The sequence below is a fragment of the Tachypleus tridentatus genome, chromosome 9 (genome assembly GCF_004210375.1).
Source record: "Tachypleus tridentatus isolate NWPU-2018 chromosome 9, ASM421037v1, whole genome shotgun sequence".
Lineage (NCBI taxonomy): Eukaryota > Metazoa > Arthropoda > Merostomata > Xiphosura > Limulidae > Tachypleus > Tachypleus tridentatus.
Genome location: NC_134833.1, coordinates 42,534,243 through 42,556,450, shown reverse-complemented (window position 1 = coordinate 42,556,450; position 22,208 = coordinate 42,534,243). Strand labels below are relative to the sequence as shown.

Below are 22,208 nucleotides of genomic sequence, written 5' to 3'. Positions count from 1 at the left end.
TATTACATAGATAAAACTTTGAAATTTTGAAGAATTAATTCACGTAGGGCTTAAGTTTTGTTTCTAGTAGCAGAAACGTATCACAGATGTAGATCTAGGTTAGATCTTGTGTTACAATTTATACGTAGTAGCTTCATGAAAAAGAACCACAATCATTCAACTCATCATTGCATTCACACAAAAATAACTTATAAAAATTTATAATACTCTAATTATATCTGAGAAAGGTTTATTTTCAAAGTGCATGGTGTGATTACAAAAGTCATATAACTTAGAACTTACATGGGAAACTTTTATCATATAACTTTATTTAAATTTAAAATAACACTTTAATTATCTTTATCCAGTTATACAGGGTGTTCGGAAAGTCACTGTGCACTTGCATATTTATTAACAGACGTTTCAATATAGAATACAGGAGGTAAATATGAATGACAATTATAAACAATGTTGAAAGTGACCCCCTTTGGCATCAATACAGGACTGGATCTTTCTTATTTTGTTTCTAAACACTGCTATCAGTTGCTGGCTTGAAATAGACTGAACAAAATATGATTACAAAACTGCACAGTGACTTTCCGAACACCCTGTATCACAATTCTAACAAGCTAATCTATTACATTATAAAGTTGTGGACACAGTTTCCTAAAATGTTTATTTTAAATTGAGTCGGGAAACTTTCATTTACATTTATGCATTAATTATCATAAGAATTCACCAATATGAGGTATGCTTAGGAAAAACAACAAGGTAATATTCCTGTTAAAAATAAAATAAAATAATAATTTATGAACACAAATCTGCTTTAGTAATTTCTAAAAAAACTTTTATATCATATACTGCAGTATTTAATTTTATTTTGGGTTGAAATTATGATTAACTGTTAAAATGTGTTTACGATTCAAATCATTCAGAAATCCTGATATTTATAACTTCAGTTCATTAACTTGTTTTGTACATAAAGTATAAAACTATACAATTAGCTCCTTGTGTTGCATCCACTGCAGAAATTGGATGTTTAAATTCAGTGTTACATTACATTAATTCTTAGAATGGTTGATCAAACTGATAATACTGACAATCAGACTACTTACACATAACTGTTAATAAGTTCCCCTTCTAATATTAGATCTCTGTTGTGTCACTTTTAGTCTACTGATTTCAACAAGTTTCAAGATCGCTGAAGACAAATTGTTTTGCAAATTAACTTGTTTATTGTGCTAAAATATCAATATTAAAAAAAAGGGAGAGAAGGCCTTGCACTATTCCATTTCTTCTCTTTTCAATAAGTAATATAAATAACAATATTTCTTCACATCACTTACATAAAACTAGAATAATTAGATCTATCATTGAAGCAAATTCACTAATACAATTAATATTTTATCAATGTGAAAAGTAGTTGAGAACATAGTGGTTTGTGGTATAAAATATTCTTACAAAATTTTAGAGTCCCAAAAATCATATCATAAGTAGTGAATTTTTAAGAGCTGGAACTGATTACATTTCTAATATAATGGTGACTTTTCATCTGAACAAACTGATACTACTTGGAATATGAAAAGTAATAAACTAGAAGACATCTGTTCACACAAACATTAAAGTTGCAAAATCATCTCTGAACAAGAACATAACACAAAAACAATGAATTCACAGTTGTTGATCATTATGTTAATAATGTGCAACACAAAACCTTTTAAATATTAGGATGTTCAATTATAATTAATATAATAGGAAGAAACATAAATCTCTTATTGTTAGCACACTTGTTAACAAACACATGGCAAGTTTTATAACATAAATGGTAATAAATATTTACATGTACCTAACAAACTAAATATTTATTACCATTTAAAATATTTCTGGTCTTACCTTAGAGCTATTATTTTGCAGATAAAAAATTTGTTTACTTCCTGTAAACATCATATAATATTTTCTGCTTATTTTTCATATATATATTTTTAGTTACAGAAGCCATGACAACAAATACTTTATTTCTTCTTTAATTATGCTCTCTGCATTGATATTTCAGCAGTTATATCACAACTAAATAAACTGTTTCACCCTCATACTTTATATGAAATTTGTAGTAAAGTTTCTCCAAAGCTGTGAGAAGTTAATAACAAGTGTGAATTCAAGAGAACAGATGAATACAGTATTCATAAAGCTGGCATACCACATATTAAAGCAGATTTTTAACAAAAGTAAGACAAACAAACAATAAAAATAATGTACATTAATGATGTATATTGGCTTTTCATTTTAGAAATAAAACTAATATTAGTAATAAAAAAGACTTAAAACAGGAAGTTACATCTGTGGTGGTAATTACCAAAAAGTTTTGTACATTAGTAAACCAATACAGTATTAAAATGACATTCTAGATTACAACAATTTAGAAAATATGTTAGTTTCTTGAAAAACTATGATATATTTTCATCTCTTTTATTTGATTTATTTACGTTGTAAGTTTTCATAATAAGCATGTTTGTAACACTCAAAACTTTGAAATCCTACAAGAAATGTAAGTGCCATATAAACACAAAATATAAAATATAAAACATTTTCATATAAAAATACTGCAATCAAACGTACAATTATCAAATAAAAAATCTACTCAAATTGTTTCACAGTAAGAATCATAAACAATTATATGATATATCATTCTTATCCTTGCTACCTATTTCTTCCTTTTTAAACATAAGAACACAGGAGAAGCAACAATCTGCTTTTGACTTTTCTTATATTAGGACACAAACTAGTAGAGGATTCATAATCAAATCATATTTTTTAAAATTTATTGATATGTAATTCAAATAACAATTATATTTTTCAAAGCTTTCAGTCACTGCATATCATTTATGTTCTTTATAAACAAATTAACCAGAAAACAGTAATTTTTCTTAAAAAATGAAAAATGTCATGAGAAACAACTTGATTTTTAAACTTTTTACTCTATTTACTCTTTTATAAATAGAGGAAAGTTTTAATCAAACAATCATATTTTCTTCTTTATAACCCTAGACTAGCAACCTAAAGAGGCCCAGATTGGTGATAAATCTGTGGATTAGGGTTTTTGTTCTCAGAAAAAAATTCCATTAATTTTTTTTTAGCTGGGGAATTAATCCATGTTCTTCGTTTGACAATATTTTCCATTTTATGACCAAATCTTTATTGTCTTTTTTTGTTTGGTATTTACTAATTAAAAGCACATAAAACAAATAAAGAACATTACAGAAATGGCTGAAGAAAATTTTATGCAAAATGATAAGATTGTTCAAGTGCAATATATTCACATTGATGTGAGTGTTATCACCAAAAAACTTAAGGAAAACTAAGCAAATAGAGTTTCCAAAAAAGAGAGAAAAGAGTACAAAGAAAACTAGAAGTGAAAAGTAGAATACTTTTCAAAAACAAGAGCTACTGTTATCTTGAATCTTGAAAGCTGTGATTCATATTATAACTCATCTATTGTTCTATTTATTAAAAACATTTTATAAACACTATCTTACATATTTTGTTAGCTATTACTCTTATTCAAATACTTCTAGTTCTTACTTACACTGAAATACAAGTTTCTGATCGAGTTTACACCAAAAATAGCATATGACCTTTGTCAGAACAGATGAAAACTTATAAACAGGTTGGAAGTTATATCAAAATCACTTTTTGTGCTAGTTTTGGACTCTCTGTGTTTATGTCCAAGCAGTAAAACAATCAAAAGTAAAAATATTATACTAATGGAGCTATGATTTTAATGTATATTTATCACCACATTTTAGGGATTAGGTTTGGTTTGCTTTGAAATTTGCACAAAGCTACACAATGGCTATCTGCACTAACCATCCCTAATTTAGCAGTGTAAGACTGGAGGGAAGGCAGCTAGTCATCACCACCCACTGCCAACTCTTGAACTGCTCTTTTACCAACAAATAGTGTGATTGACCATAACATTATAATACACCTACAGCTGAAAGGGCGAGTATGTTTGGTATGACAGGTTTTCGAACCCGTGATCCTCAGACTAAGAGTTGAGTGCCTTAACCACCTGGCCATGCTGGGCCTTTTAGGGATTAAAATCTAGTTAAATTGCAAATACATGGTTATTAAAACTGTGTGCACTTACAAATACTTTTTTTTTTAAATCCGTTTGAAGAACTGACTGTTCAAATTAATAACATCTTTCTTAAACATGACTGTCTTAATGAAGGAACAGGCACATAAAACACAATAATAGTAATTCTAATTCGAGAGCCAGAAATGTTTTAAATATTTCACAATTCACACAAAAGAATTTCTGACAATTTGAAAAAAAGGTAAAATAGATTTTCTGTATTTTTTAACTTCAAGGTAAAATTAATTTTAAAGTACAAAAGCATCAACCATTTAATTGCTTGCTGTGTTAGCAAGAAACATTAAGTGTTATTGAAAATAATTTGTAACAGTATAATTAGTAACCACAACAAGCATATCATAGTGCAAGAAAAATATTACAGTATACAAAAGCTGTGTATTAAAAAATATTCACCTGCTCTACAAAAAATTAATGTAATAGTTTTGTACCATGTAAATTAATTCAATAATGCTAGAATATGTTAGATAAATGTACTCAAAAATTTATTTCACTCTACCATATTTAATGCACAGCTGCAAAATGATAATAATAATAATAAAAAAGATACACCCTCATAATTTCTCTTTCCAGCTACTTAACAAATAACAGGGTTACTTTTGCCACAAATATTAAAATATACCAAATTTTCCTACATTTATTCTCAATGTGAAAAACCTTTAAAAAATTCAGGTGCTCACATTGACTTAACATAAATTATGCAAAAGTTTGTACATACACATATCATTATGATCATTTATACTGGTGTAAAGGTAAAAATTTAAAAATGTAAATGCTAGTAGTAGTCATACACTAAAAGATGAATAATGTATAAAGTATCTAACCCACCCACTTTCACCTTATAATGTATAATCAAACTATCGGTACTTTTGTTTTCCACCAAAGTTAAAAGTTATATTGAGAGCGTGTCGTAAACGATTGTGATAATCCATTCTATGATTCAAGTCTCCATGATGATGTTTATGAGATTCCTGAAAGAGAAAAAAAATATATTATTTATTTCTGATTGTTTATATAAGGAATGTTAGTTTCATATTTGAAAGCTAGAGTTCAATACTACTCCAACATGACTTTTACTCTGCATATCTGTTATTTAAAAGGTAGCGTAAATCATGAATTAATTGTATATTCCTTTAAAGATTAAATTTCCCCTTATATTATGACCAGAATAATTTACTACAAAATAACAAAAACACTCACCATATTTTATAATTTAATTTTAGAACATGTTTCTCTTACTTATGTTGAGCACTTAAGTACAGCTAAGTTCTTTCAATTAACCTAAAGTACATCACAGCTAACCATAAAACATGGTGGGCCAATGTGGCTTAATGAACCATCAGCTAACTACGAAAACACATAGTAGCCTAATATGTCTTAATGAGTCACAAAATAATTTGCTAATCATATAAACACATGTTGGACCAGTATAACCTTATGAGAAAAAAATAAAAAATAAAAAAGCAGCTAATTACAAAACAAATGGTGGATTAGTACAACTTATATGATACAATGAAAAAATCTCTATGACAGTTTGTAATCATATGATGTTTACTTCAATTAATTGTAGTTCCTTGCATCTAACCATAGTTTAACTGCATCTTAGATAAAATACTCAATTAATGAAATAAAATCAGGACAGCAAAAACTAAAATGGTGGGTGAATTTGGAATAACTTTTGACTGTAGTTTGTAGTAACAATAAATTTCAGATTGTTTTTGTTTGTAAATCAGAAAAGAAGTGATACAAACAAATAAGCTACTCCATTCTTTGATGATAAAATGCTCAGAATATTACATGGCTTTCTAAACTAAAAGGTTCAGGCAACTTACAAGAAAATTGAAGAGGGTTCATGTACTTCACCATGGTTAACTCTATTTTTAAACATTAAAAGTCTTTTGCAAACACACACACACACACACACACACAAAAGATGTCCTATTTAAATATTTTTACAAAAAACTTGTTTGTGAATTTATGGAGTTAGAATATAACAGACTCTAACAATTCATAATGCAAGGTGATTTTCATATTAAGATTAAAATACTTGTTTTCATTTTACAGTTTTCAAGTCTGTTTCTTTTTTCATCCTAACTTTATATGTTATTTGTTACCTTCTCTACCCAAATAATGCATATAGCCTTGGTCCATTTTACTGACCTTGTAACTCCTGAAACATACGTTAAATAAATCTAAATTACCCCTGGTTTCTTTCTAAATTAACTGTACATTGTTACAAACAATTACACACCACTTATTCTTACATTAAAAGCTAATGCAATTTAAATTTGTTCATTTAGATTCAGTACATTACTGTTTCTTAGATTAGCATCAAAGTAAATTATCACAGCAGGGAAGCTTTGTGTAAACACAAAAGTGAATTATCAGCACACTTGAGAAACTAAGCAAGCAGCATATGCTAAACCTTTATGCTATTTAGAATTTTTTATTTTAATTGTTCTTACCTAAGCTAATAAGTTTCTAATTTTTACATCTTACTTTTATAACAATAAATAAATAGTATACATGAAAATAAAAAGAAATTTAGTATTCACAGGTGGATCACAAACATTTCTGTTCTCAAAGTCTTGAAGTTAGCCCTCTATTTTTTGTAGGAGTGCTGTTAGTACATTTTTCCAATTTTTATTTATTTTCAATATGTAAGTTAAAACGTAAAATATTAACAACCAACAGAAAATAATGTCCCAAACCAACTATAACTTCACTGACTTTATAACAAAGCTGAATGTGCAGTAAAATATATTCCTTACATAGTCAAGGAGACCTTGACATTAGTAAAGTACAAAATTAATGCAGAATAATCCAAAACTGATCATGTAAACAAGTTAACTTTATAAGGAAACCATTCATATAAAATGTTCTCTTTCTATTGGTTATAAAAGAGAACAATACCGAAAGGCAGAGAGAATTATTCACATTTTTAAAATATAGTATTTATTAAAAAAGGTATGGCACACAAGTTATATTTATGGCATATAAATCATTAAAGCAAGTAGAACATGTGCTATACATTTTCATTTCAATGTGGGGATGTCCAATGTATAATGGTTTAAGTCCTCAGGAACTCAGAAAATTACATAAGGGTAGAATGAAATTCTAAAGTGTCCAGTTTGGAGTAATGAAACGTCATGTAATACGTAAAAATAGAGACTGAAAATTCATTTATATATGTTCTTTTTAAATAATGAGCTGAAAGTTACAGAATACAAAAAATGGAATTATAAACTATGTTTTGGTGTCAAGATGAATGGCATACAATGATCATAAAATAGTTTAATTAAACTTTAAATCCAACTTAAAAAAAAAAGTCTTAACATGTGAACTTTGACCTGCACATACATAGAGAGTTCAGGTTCATAGAGTAAGGGCTGAAGAACCCAGTTAACCTCAGTTTACTGCTGTGTGTAACATATCAACTTCACACAAGATCTATACTGTAGTAGTAACTGTTTTATCAAAAAATGCTCATGGATAATATATATTTCATTTAATAATAGAAAGCACATTAAATTATGTGTCCTTATTTTTGAAAGAGAAAGCTTCAAATATATTTGATGTACTAAAAAAATTGGTCAAGCTGTAGTCATGTTCTTTATGAAACAAATTCTATATTTTGATATGTACAGGAAATAGGTAAGATTTGTTCTGCACTTTTATCTCATAAGCTAACTTTACATCTTTCACTATGCATTCTTGATGAAACAAGTTTTATATTTTGATATGTATACAAAATTGATAAGATTTGTTTTTGGTTTTTAACTCATAAGCTAACTTTACACCTTTCACTATACATTAAAAAGTGGAAAAAGTACAATAAATTCTTGAATAAGCTAGCTTCATATGTTTCATTGTGCTTCATGAAATGGATTAAAAGTTAACATTTTCCAAAACTGTTTATTTGTGATAAACACCTTATGTCCTTCTATATGCATAATGTTTGCTTGTCACTAGCCTTAAAACTCAAACATTTCTTTATAATATTGCTGGATTGCTGCATGCAAACAACTCTCCACCATGAATAGTGATACATTCTCCTAGCATAGAGGTAAAAGCAAGGGAAAAAAAAACAAAGGGTAAGGCTTCCTCTGACAGAACTCCCAGTACCCACAAATCAACAGCAAATAGAGAGTAAGGGTCCACAAAAACTAAATAATTCTTACAGTCTCTGAGCCTATAGGACAGTCACCTCAAATACTAACATTGCTGAAGAGATGGAGGGAAACAGAGAAATGGAAGACTAGAACAGAAATAGAAGGAAGTAGAGGACAGGAGACAAAAAAAGAGAGTAAAGAATGAGCTTGAAAAAAATGGGAAACCAGTGGGGATAAGGAAGAACATCAACTTGTGTCCCCAACATGCATCTCCAAAGAAACAAGCACTACAGTAAGATCACACAGCAGAGAAAGGGAGCCAGATGAAAGTGTCACAGATAAATGGCAGGCAAAAGCAATTGAATAAGAAAAGTGTTTTGTCTAAACAATGACAAACAACAGATCAACCAAATATGAATTGATATGGTCAAGTAAAATGACCACACCACTGTAGAGAAGTTAAGTGAGCATGTAACCACCCAAAAACCTTTCAGGGGAATGGTGAATGGAAGAAAAATAATGTAAAAAGGTAGAGAGTGTAAGACAAATGTGTGAAAGTTTATGCCTACGAAATAATAATGAAAAACAAATGATTTGAATCCCAGGTCTGAAGACAAGACTTCAGAGTTTAGGAATATAAGAAAGGTGACACATTTTGATGTGATGCACAAGCATATGAGATAAGAAATAAAAGCAAAAGAAGTAGGATGAGACAAACATGCATGCAAAGTTGAGAAAACATAATTGAATATGAATTAGCATATATGAAGAAGAATTAAACAGTAACAAGCATGGAATGAATTAAAAAGTAAGGGAAAGAAAGAAACACATCTGAAAAACCCTATCCTGAAATTACAAACAAAAATTTAGGTAGAATCAAAACAGCATGAGTATGAGATAAGATGAAGATAGGTGGTGGGGAAAAAATCTGGCAAAACCCTTTCTGTAACAAATGCAAAATATAGTCAGAGGTATTTCAGGCTGAAGGTTCAAGAAAACTCCACCATTTACAACACAAAAGCCACCACTTCTTCAACAGAGAAACCTGAAACAATTTTAGTAGTAAACCCAGGGCAAACAATGTCGTCATCCTATGTCGGATAACATGAATGTTACTGCCACATGTGAAACAAATATGTGAAAATAAAAATCCACAAAATCTGCAAGTGCAGAAAATGAAAATACAACTATCTTTGTACATACCTCTAAAAAAAGACTGCCTATATCTGAAATGTTCATGAGAGCAAAATCAAGAAGTGAAGATTGAACAATCAATATAGAGGATGCTAGGAGGATGTATCACACTCCTACTAGTGAAGGGTTGACACTGCATGCAATAGCACAGAAATACCATGCAGAAATATGTGATATTAGGTGAGAGCTTCAAGACTATAAGTAAGTGAAAATTGAGCATTCAGAGGACAGTAATAAATTGGGAAATCTATAATGTAAATGGAGGTAAAGTATCATATCAGAAGAAAGTTTCCTATTCTGTTTCCAGAGAATTACCAATGGGGCCAATATGTGCCCCATTGGCTTTTAAAAAAGATTTTTCTGAAGTATTTGTTCATCAAAACATTTGTGAGCTCATGACACTATTGGTTACAGGCCCCTCAGAACAAAAGTCACACAAAAAATATAAAAATAAAAATACCAACAACATTACAATTAATACTACTAATTACTGTTTAGATTTCATATTGTATTTTAATTCTTAATATTTCTTAATATCTACTCTTATGAAGATTAGTTTGCAATGTTGACTTAGTATGTGCATTTAAGATTAACCTAAATCTTATATCCTATCTGAACTCTGAGATGACCTCTATAAAATTGAGGATATCAAACTGTTGATAAAGTGTGATTTAATCGTTAAAGGGTTTTTCTTGTTTGTATTGACTTGTAATTGCTATTAAGTAGTTGTAGAAGCCTATTATATAAAATCAGTTTCATTAATCTGTATTTAATGTTTAAGTTTATCTAGCTAGCTCATTTACAATTAGAAATTCTTAAAATAGTATCTTTTTCGAAGTACACTTTGCACATTAGAGTTTACAAACTGAATGTTCCAGAATTATAGTGGGAACCACTTCCCCATGTCACTGAGTTTACAAACTGAATGCTACCAAATAGTAGATGAAGCCTTCTCCCAGTCTCTACAAATTTCTGCATATCTTGAAATTGTTTCAAATGTGAGTAAACTCTCCACATCCAGAAGAATGCTACGCTTATCTGCCATTTTTCAAACTAAGTTTTTTAGCTTTTATTTGGAATTTCTCTTTTTTTTCATATCCCAACCATATTAACCAAATTATTTAAGGTGAGAATCCCCAAACATAAAGGTAGAAGAGTTCTTTACATATTCTAAGAAAATTATCAAAACAGACCTCTGGAAAAAATGACAAAAGTTTATTCAAGTGTCCATTCAACCACCACATGCTTAGAACAACTGGAAAATGAAATGGGTATTCCACATGATGATATACTGTTCCAGTAAATACAAATATTATCCATGGATTTTTGTGCAATCAATTTGTTGAAACAGGTGCTAAAAAACCACTATTTTTGTACGTTGAGCATGGAAAGCAAGCAGCGAGGCATGATGTGCTTTGGATGTGACCATCTGGTGATTAAGCCTTTTGTGATGGAAATTACGCATAAGGTTTACTATCAAGATGCATAGTTGTCAGACAGAATAAGTTCAGACATGGGCTATAATGATGTGGTGAGGCCCTAAAATCATTTTCTGTACTGTTCTCAACCTCTTTATTTACTAAATTAATCTTTAGTTGTGGCCTAAATAAGTAGCTTGTTTTGTTCTGTAGTTCATAATAATTTCTATTAATGCACATAGCAAACAGGCTTACAGTGATATGATGATCCTTCCTTTCTCGCTTGTGATTATAAAGCTTCTGGAACAGGTTAGTATAGGAAAAACTACTATCAAAGTGACGCTTCTTCATGTTCTTCACCTTCATAAAAACACAAATTACATATATTATCAGAGCTTAGATTAAATTACAATTTAGAATCTTCACTTCCAAGCCAAGAAAATCAGTAAAAAGTACTGAACTGGAAATTCACAACAGTTAATATTCTAAAATTGTACACATCTTCTCGTTGGGGATTTAAGAAAACAAAGTAAATACCTTATTGTAGTTATCTAATCAAAAATAGTTTTAATTTAGAAGTAGTCATGCATATTGAAAGAGTGCATTGACTTTCAACAGATAGACTAAAATTTGAAATGAGGAAAAATAATATTTAGATAAGTAGTGCTCTGTAGACTTTAACTAGACATACAAAAACACATTAACTGTCATCCTACAAAAACACAAAATATTGTTTTTCTGCATAATTCATATTTTCTGGTAATTTCAAAATTTGTTTGATTTATTACTCATGTCCTTGTTATTCTATTAAACCATCATTTCCTTCATTTCTGTTTCTGAATTTTGTGGAAATATTTTTTGATTAATTTACTTTAGCAAGTTTTGTTGTCTAACTATGGTGCTTGCTCTTTTCTCCTAAAGGTAAAGATCATGTGATCTTCTTGACATAAGGAAAATGTCTCAGTGCAATAAAAGCAATGTATATCACAAATGGAATACTAAACTAACTTCTTACACTTTTGACAGCATGCTCAGTAAATTTGAATTCCATAATATTTTTATGATTAAGAATTACACCTTTATAATTTAAATTTTTATTAATTTAATAAATGCTTAACAAAACATGATTTACTTTTAATGTATGTTTAACAATAAAACAAGTTTAATGTTGACTACCAACAAAAGTATAGAGTCTTTAGGTCTTATCTTGTATCTTATTCTGAGACATGAAGAGATGATCATACTATGTTCAAATATGTGCTGTTTTAGTCACTGTGTTACAAAATCTTTTGTTTTTTTTTATTTCTAGGTCTTACATAAAATCCTTTTCCCTCAACAAGTATGAGGTACTTAAAGACAAAAAATACTTCTTTTTTAAAAAGCTTTTTTATAAGTAACTATGGATTTTGTCCTCTCACCTGAGGTGATAATAATGTGGATATGCAATACTTATATTTATAATGTACGTTACACCAGTCATTATTAGCAGAAGTCCACTGAAGTTTTCAAATTTCTTCTTCAGTACTGCTTTCACTGTTATAAGGAAAACTGGTGTATCCATGCTTCAATTTTTCTTTAGTATTTGCATGTGAGTTTATAATGTTAGAATTTTAATATGGTCTCCACAAAGTATAACTCTTTTTATAGCTTCCATGCAAATGCATGCAATTTCATTTACAAAGAAAACCAACTTTCTTCAATCAGGTTTTGCTGCTTCCAAAAAACTGGGCAAGCAACTTCAAACTGTATGATATTTTTTCAATAATTTAGGATACACATTTACAGATATCTTCATATATATTAAAACTGATCTACTAACCAGAGTTAACAATTTTAAACTAATGTTCCTGGTTATACTTTTATTTCATATTTTGCTTTCTAAGATAGTTTTCAGTTTATGTCTTTGTATAATTATTATAGCCCTGTGGAGTCATTAGTATGAATGTGTTATATCAATGCTATCATAATATCTAAACTTACAAGTTCATCCTTAAATGAACATGTGGTGAATGCCAGCCTATTTCAGTGATGAAACAGCTTAAAGTAAAACATGCTTCATACAAGCTTTTTGTGGGTAAGGAAATCACCAAATCTAGCCAGATATACATATCTGAAGATCACAATAAACAGAATTATTATGAATATATTTATTTTTGTCCTTTAATCTATTATACCACTGTAAATAATTCTGGAGATAATAGTTTTCCAATGAAATCATACTGAGCCTATTCAGTTTCTCCTAATTAAGTTTGAGAGACAGATAAATTTTAATGAGTTTCTTTGTTGCTGTCAGCTGTAGTATTAGCTGAACCAAGTCACTGCAAGAATTTTTACAATACTAAAAGAACAGTACATGTATAGCTATTAAAACTTTTTCACTTTCGATTATTTCCTCTTGTTATGAGAACCTGATGCCTTGGAATTTAACATTTTGGTAACTTCTGATTCTCTCCACTGTGAACACCTTGCATGTACACTTGTGATATTTGATATTAAAAGTTTAATATTTTTAAATGTCACTGGTGCTTTCAGGATGTCTATGAAATCTGACTAAATGAATGATCAAAACATCAATCCCTTAACATCAAACAAACAAGAACTCTATGAATATATAAAGATAACTTAAGAAACAGCATAATCTTTATCTTAGACATTTCACAAAAGTACAAGAAAATTCTATGCCTGAATTTTTAAATACCATGTACTACACTCTGTGCTTAACTCTCAGATGCCTGAATACCTTGATTTGACACATTGTATGATTTATTATATTACTTACAAAGAAAAAAAAAAAGTTTGTTTCAATGCAAAGCCACTTTGAGCTGTCTGCTCTGTCTATGGTGAACCAAACTATATATTTTACCATTGTCAATCTCTAAACTTATCATAAACCTAGCAGAGGACTAAAATATACAGGATAGGATAGTTTAAAACTTCAGAAAACCTTTCTATGGAATAAGTAGTTTCTGTAAATAAAGCCTCATTTGTATATATAATATTTATATGAAGTTGCAGCTTGGAAAATTCAAAAACGTTTTTGTGATATGTTTGTTTTAATAAACAATTTAAAATGTTAGCCTATATTATATGTCATTCTTAAGGTGTGTATGCCTTTCACAAGCTAGCAAAGAATAATGACATATTGTTTTAAGGCATTGGTATTAGATTTATTACATTTTTAAACACTTTCTTCTAAGGCTTAAAGTTATAATTTTCCTATATTAAAAATGTATTTCCAATAGGTACTTACTTCCTCTCACAAGATTAGTTATTTTTGTTTAGCATTGCCACCTATATAAAACTTTTTCTTCATGCATACCACAAGCCTTGCTTTCCCCTTGTTGGAATTTGTATATTACAATGTGTCTGTCATGTTTCATTCATCAACCAACAGCAGCATAGCATGCTCATGTGACACGTGTGACTCTTTCTACACTTCTCTACCAAATTTTCATTTTGAGGTTTAATAGAAGGTGTGAGCACTGGAGAAGTTGGGAGAAAGAGTGGGAAGAGTGAGAGGAGGTAAGTACCTCTTAGAAATACATTTTCAGTATAGGAAAATTATAATTTCTGATACAGTACTAACCTACTCTCACAAGATTATTAGAACCCCAAATTGATAAGGAGGAGGGAGTGATGTGAAGAAATAAAGAAACACTCAAGAAAGCATCCAAAGGATATCCTTAACTGAGAGATTAAGAGAACCAAAGATCTGAGGAGAGGAACCACACCATTTCTTTATATTAACCCTGAAGAAGCTGCAAAGGTGAAACATTCATTTTAACAAAAATATATGATATTTATTTGGAGTGTAAAGGTTGTTTTTCTTAACTTTTTTCAAAATGCATAAATCCCACTAGTATGTACTACAAATTTTAAAAGACAATAATAATAACGTTGTTTAATTCAGTTTTGAATGTAACTTGGTGACTTGCATAGAAAGAGATTTAGAGGGGTACTCATTGCAAAATGGTTAAAACACTAAAAGTTTTGCTTTGCATGCTTTTACAACCAGAAAGCCTTTTAACGTGATCGAAGGAGTAAATATGTATTCCACTTTTATTTGTAAATCACTGAACTTCAATAGGGTTGCAACATCAAAATCTGGTCTTTTAACATGCACATCCATATATGATGAGGAAAGCTAGCACCATGGCAATTGTGTATAGAAATTATTACCACACAACATACTCATCTTAACATGCTATACTCATACAACATGTATATGCACAACATACACACCTTTCCCTTCTCACATCTTTCATCATTCTGTAACTCCTGCTGCTTGTATCTAGCACCTTCAGAAATGATTTGGCCAAGTTGACTCGGGTTCTTCTCCAAATGATTCACTAAGATATAAAGAATCAATCAATTTATTACCCTTTATAGTACTGTATTGGTACTTAAATATTATCTTGTGTGAACAGTTTAACATAAACAGTATATACAAGTTCTTATTGTGGAGCAAAATGGCATTACCAAAATATGTGTTTAGATATTTGATAATATATATTAACTTCATTCTTTTTCATATGCCTATATTACTGAACAAAAATTTTACATTCTCACTGATGTGAAAAATAAGTTAATGTGGTGGAATAGACATTAACATCTCATTGTCCATGATAAGTATTTATTAAGTAACTAACACATACCAACCTGTACAATGTGACAGGTGTTCATTTATTTTGATGATACTGTTACAACAGTTACTAAAAATTTCAGTCTAAGCAGTTATATTTTAATGTTTTGTTTCATGACAAGAAACTAACTGTTGCCTTGAACTAAATATAATATCACTATATTTGACAATAAATACTATTCATTATGTTTGTTTACTTTATTATAATCACACTGAGAAATGTACACATTTCATAAACATTTATCTAGTGTCATATGAGATTATCTGCATACAAAGAAGGTAAACAAGCCAACAGAACCCATCACCAACTCTTGAGACAGTCTTTACCAATGAGTAATTGGATTGGCTTTCTTAGTATAATGCCTCTACGGAACAAAGATTGCAATAAAAACAAATGTATTACCCTTTGAGCTGCATATATAAAGAGTTTATAAATTTGTTTATGTGAGGTTATTGTTGTTGTTCTTATAATTTCTATAAAGTAGATTGAATTAATAGCATGTTGAGGATGTTTCACCAGTTAATGGTGATATCTATCAGGTATCTAGTTAAGAGGTGTTGACTATGAGGTAGAAAGGATACCCTTGTTCATAAATCTTACAAACCATAGATATACGTGATGGTACTCTTGTTGTACTGTTAGTTGTTTTCTCATTGTTTCCATTTTATGTTCTTTTTTGTATTATATGAGTTGTTAGGTTAGACTTGATTCTGTAATGGCCTTCATCAACTAGAGTTTGGAGCTTCAAGGTATATTCTTGTTTGTTCATGATTATAGTGGTATTATTTTTACATGCTGTCAGAATTGTTATAGTTTTGTGTCTATGGCAGTTTTTCTGTTATAAATGCATCATAGTGGATATTAAAATTTATGATTTCTTGTATTTTTGTTATAATTTTTTTTATGAATTACAAAATCTAGACAAAATTCTAAATTTCATGAACCACCTTATTAGACAGCATTTAATGATACAATTCATCACAAAAATAGAATATAACAAATTCTTATTCCTATATGTGATGTCTAACAACAAACATAGCTCATATATGACACAGGAAGACCGTAAGTACTGGTAATACCCTGATCAAACTAATCCAACACCATAACGACAGACTTCAAACACTGTCTAAAGTATAGAATGAATATGACTTGCAATAAATAAAAACCGTAAACAATAATCCTGCTTGACAGTAGATATCTATGACACGAAAATTATGCAAGAAAAAAACTGAATGCAAAGCTATATTTCCTTAGGTTATATCTCTCTAAAAACATACAAGGGATATACAAAGAGTATAATGTCAGAACAGTATTCTGAAGACAAAACACAATTAGTATACATCAAACTACCTTAAGCCCTATCAGAGACCATAAACACCACATACAAATATCCCTTATGAATGCTGGCTCCAATCCATGGGAGACCAACAAAAGAGTAATAATTCAGAAGCATTATAGACACAAAAGAGTCTCTAATACCAATCTTTTTGAAATAACACAATAACAAAAAAAGTCATGCAAAAAAAACTAAATGATTCTGAAAGAAAGGGATATGAACCTTTATATGAAAAAATATTAAAGAAATTTCATAAATTTGTCTAACTAAAAACATACGAGTATCCCAGTAAAGAAGTCTGCAAAACCCAGGTACCCCTCTTCAAACCATTCAAATAGTTTGTTGCTTAACTTTCTCTACATGGATTTGATTGAATTGCTGACAACATGACCACTTTGTACTCAATTAAAGTAGTTATAATTTAGATACTGATAAATTTTAATACAGTATGTGTATCTTCAAAAAATTTAGTAGGCTTTCAGTAAACATTACAAGTCTTTTACATACAAAAAAAAATCAGAATTTTTATTTAAGTATTTTTGAACTAACTAAAAATTAATTTCTTGTGAACATATCATGTACTTTTTGACTACTCCAAGTGCAAGGTGATTTTCATGTACAAATTAAAAATCTTTTTCTTCATCTCAAAAATCTCAAATTTCATTTATATAATTTTGAAAACTTCCAAACTACAGTTCAAATGTTTGTTTTCATTAAAATGTTACATTTTATCTGTTATTTTCTCAACTCTAACTATATTCAAGGTTGACTAATCTTATAACCATGAAAAATAAATAAATAAATATAAATTATCCTTTTTTCTTTTCTTTTCAGAATGATTTCAAATTGTAATATGAAACTACATTTGTTTATCCTAAGTAGCTTTAAACCCATAACAGTAAATATGTATTTATACTTATATTTTATTGCTCTTTGAATTGTGTCCATCTAACTACTACTTGTGCCATTATAAGTTGTAAATCACTTGGCATAACGTGGGGATCATATTATGTTGTTGAATTACATTATCCACAAGCAACTCTGAGATGTTTACATGCATGTCTCATGAAAATAATTACTATATTATTATTTATTTTACCTATTATAATCTTAACTAACATAAAGAGATCTGTGTTTTTACATTTTAGTTACTTTTTAATAACATATTAGGAATACATATGAAAAACAAGAAATAAAGTGTTTCCTTGAACTTATTTTTTTGCTTTCGACTATCAAAGACAGATAACCCTTCTTTTCTAATGCCCTACAAAATTTCTATTTAACCAAATAAAGCAAGAATGTAGAATAATAATATGCAGAAAGTGAACAATGCCCCAGTGTTACCACAATTTTTTGGCTTTCTAACTATGCAACAAATGCTGATGGAAATTCATCTAAGCTAGTCATCTTTCTTGTGGGAACAAAGCTTGTTCTAAAAGAGAAATTGATAGTTCTCTGTTCAGGAAACAGTAAAATATAATATTTCATTTGATAGCTGAAAACCTTGGCTTTCTATTCATTTTAAATAATATACAATTAATGGTAAGAGAGAACTATCATCAAACCTTGAAAGAAAAGATATGGCAGGTGGGTGTAATAAGATGGTCTGATTTTCTTTCTGGTGGCTTTGTAACCAAACAAGATTAAAAGCTTTGAAAATTATGCCTTGTTTGAGTAATGAGTGTTTTATAATGAGTAATTTATGTCAAAATTTGTACTTATTAAAGAGGTGGGGGAATAAATTAGAGAAGGAGGATGTCTATATAAAAAAAATCACATTTATCAAATTAGACAAAATTCAGAATTTTTTAATATTGTCTTGTACAGTTAGGAACATAAAACATGTATACTATTAAAATATGGATTATTAGCTATGAGTTTATGGTATACTAATTGGTATAATATAAACAGAAAGTAGTTTAGTTAAGTTTTGAATGTAAGTCACTAAATACTTTGTGACATGCATTGTAAAGGATCCTCATGCAGAGGGTTAAAATCCTAACAGAAAGACCCTGACGAAGAAGATCCATGGTCAAATAACTGCTACCTGTTACCTTACAACTTATTAGAATTTCTCTGAAAATAACACCAGATTACAGACAGAAACATAGAATAAAAATTAATTAATAACTAGTATCAAGACACTGCAAATAAACTAATTATTAATAAACTTAAGTGGTTGTATACACTAGTAACATGGCACCAATGATATCCAGTCACTACAACCTTAAATTTTATCAATATTTAGTTTTGATTGAAATATAAACCAGTTTAAACAGTAGTTGAAACCTAACTTCATCAAATTAGGTACTTTCATGAATTTAACTCCTCAGAACATGAGAATAATATCAATAATCCTAACATTCTATTAATTCTTTAAATAAATTTCAGTTGTATACTTACCATTCTGGTTATTAGACTGTATGGTTTCTTTCTTTTCTCTTTCTAAAGTTTCTTCATAACTATCACCAGCCTTAATGTCACTCGATTTTATTTTAAAGTGCTTAACATTTCCTTGTTTATGTTTAAATCTTTCACGAATTTTGTTGCTACAAGTAGCAGTGTCCCCAGAATCTTCCTTTGATTGTTTTTTCCTGGTGTTGCTGTGACTTATTTCAATGCCTTCATTGTCATAAGTGTGTGCTTTAGATTCTCTTCTTTCATTATTTTCAGATGTCTTATTACATGTATTACTTTCATTATCACTAGAATCAGCTCTAGACTGTATCCTGTTGTAACCACATTCACTTCTATTAGCTGTTTCAATCTTAGCTCTATCATTACTCTTGTTAGAACCTGCTTGAGACTGGTTTGTCTCGTTACTTCTTTGAATTGTTTTAATACTAGTTGTAGCATCACTTTTACCATTGTCTTGTTTGAGGTATTCTTTATGCACATTACAATAATTCTGTTGGTTTTTGCCCAAAAAGGTATAATTCATTTTGTATTCTACACCAGTCTTTTCTTGACTCTGGTTAGGTTCAGTGGATTCATGATCGTAGATGCTTGATTGTTTTGGAAAATTCTGATTACTGTTTAACTTCATTTGTCTTTCAGATGTTTCAGTTAATGGCAATTGACTGAATTTACTTTCACTTTGTAAATTTCTTTCTGTTTGAGAAAGATCAACATTGCTACTTGTCTTGAGTTTTTGTTCTCTATGTAAACAGGTGAAGTTGTTATTCTCACTACTTTGTTCATTCTGTTCAGTGAACATGTAGTTTAATTTATTTGTTTGTTTTTTGTCAACTTCCTGCTGATTCCCACATATATATTCTGATTCCAAGCAGCACATGTTGTTGTACTTCTTAGGCAATAAGTGAGTATCACTTTTACTACATGTTGGAAAGTCAATTTCATAATATTTATTAGTGGAACTATGATCAAGTTCACATTTAACTTTAAATTCGGGTTTTGTATTACACCCACTTTCAAGTTCCCCAGTTTTATCTTTCTCCTTATGCTGTTGTTGGTCATTAAAATCCTGAGTTAATGACCTCAAACACAAATCTTTACTTTTTTCATTGTTGTGTTGAGTCAGGGTTTTCACATCCTTTACAGAAAATGGCACAGATTGTGTAGGAACACTTGACCCAAGTTTCTGCTTGCTACCACTACCAGAGAATATAGCATATAATTCCCTTGGATACTTTGATTCAGCTGTTTGGTGATGAAATATCACATTGTCCTTATTTTCACATGGCAGGTCATTCACTGATGACTGACCACTGTCATGTTTTCCTTTTTCTGTTAGACAGTTATTAATAACTGGTTTTTCAGCTAAGGTTTCCAATTCATTTAAGGTATCTTTCCAGACAGAAACTACTCTATTTCCTTTTGACTTGAGTAAAAATTCCTGCTGATCTGTAACATTTATGTTTGTGCTTGAACCAGAGCTCACTAGTGGTGAATAAAGGCTACCATCTGATACATGACAAAATGATGTAGCTTTCACACTAATGGAAGACTTTGTGCAAAGGTAATCTGGTTTATGTATCAAAATCTCTGACTCAATGTTATTTTGATTGAAGTTTACCACATCATTATCTGATTCTTTTTCTATAGGAAGTTTCTCTTCATGAAGAGTCTGTGTTTTTTCAATACTAGAAATACATCTGGATGGAAAGTTTAAAGAGGTGCTGTGAGTGTTTGTTTGTTTATTTCCATTTACATAACTTTTCTCATTATCACAGGAGTGAGAAGAGTTTTCAGCATGAGTCCCTAATTCAGTTATATTTTTAGAAATAAATTTGCTATCTGATACCCCTGGATTCTTATCCTTTCTGATATGCAGGTTTTTGCTACCAAATGTATATGTTTCTTTCTTCTGTTGTGGGGTTAAGGATAATGGTTCTTTGGTATAGGTTGTTCCATTTATAATACCATTTACAGCAGTAGTAGTCAATGAAGTGTCAATCACAGTGGGTCCACTAAGCTGTTTTACAGGACAGGATGATTTTGATGAACAGTTACGAGGTAACTGGTGAGTACACTTATCTGTATGCAAGAAAAAAAATCTGTCATAGTGATGAATTGACAGAACAAAAGATTTATTGTACACAAATATAAATTTAAGTTGACCCTATTCTCTATCTTTAACAATGTAAAACAACCACGAGGTGCCTCATCCTCACAGTTCTAAAAGATGTTTGATAGTACTATTTTAAATTGCAAATTTTTCAAAATTCTGCCTTTACACACAAAACTCTTTCACTTAGTATATGTGTATTTGAATAATATTACATTGTGGTTCCCTACTAAAACAATTGACATTTGAAACCAGCAAGTGAAATTTATTGTTCACAATTTAATAAACTAGTTAAGAGCTACTTTAGTGACATACATAAATCTAGACTTTAGTTTTACATTTCATAAAGGTAATTTACATTACATGACGCAATAAATTCTGAAGTAATTTTTCACACAAGTTAAATTCTGAAATTAGCCCTCAAGTTTTACAAATGCAAATGTTTAAAAGTACAGGAGTAACGAAAAAACATCACACTTCTTTCAAAAATGCCATTTTATAATTATAGTCTGTAATGTAATTGCAATTTGTGTTTCTATAATTTTGTTATAAAAAATGAACCAAAGCTCAGGCAACTTGATTATAAAGTCAGGAATAGATCTCTTATGAATTACGATTACAACTCAAGCACATGTTTTAGAGTATAAAGGTTTCTAATAATATTACTATCAAAGTGTTAAAATGCAATGAGAAAGAGAAGTACAGCATTGAGGAAAAGGTAAGGGATACACTTTCAGGAGTTTTAAGAAAATGTAAGTATAATTCACTTTCATGTTATAAAGTCTTCAACACTAAGATAAAAAAGTGATTAATAAAAATACACATGTTTATGAACTGACTGAATG

At 29.7% G+C, this 22,208-nt stretch overlaps 1 protein-coding gene across 8 annotated transcripts in view; it reads right to left on the bottom strand.

The window, feature by feature from the left end:
• Positions 1-204: 204 nt before the first annotated feature.
• The window catches only part of LOC143225138 (uncharacterized), a 78,042-nt gene continuing 56,038 nt past the window's right edge, over positions 205-22,208 (bottom strand). For all 8 annotated transcript variants that reach the window (XM_076454005.1, XM_076454009.1, XM_076454003.1 and 5 more), the window contains 4 exons: positions 19,239-21,332; positions 15,099-15,205; positions 11,112-11,216; positions 205-5,103 (listed from right to left, as the gene is read on the bottom strand). In XM_076454005.1, the coding sequence (XP_076310120.1) occupies positions 4,990-5,103; positions 11,112-11,216; positions 15,099-15,205; positions 19,239-21,332 (2,420 nt within the window). In that variant the 3' untranslated portion in view covers positions 205-4,989. The remainder of the gene's footprint in view (positions 5,104-11,111; positions 11,217-15,098; positions 15,206-19,238; positions 21,333-22,208) is intronic.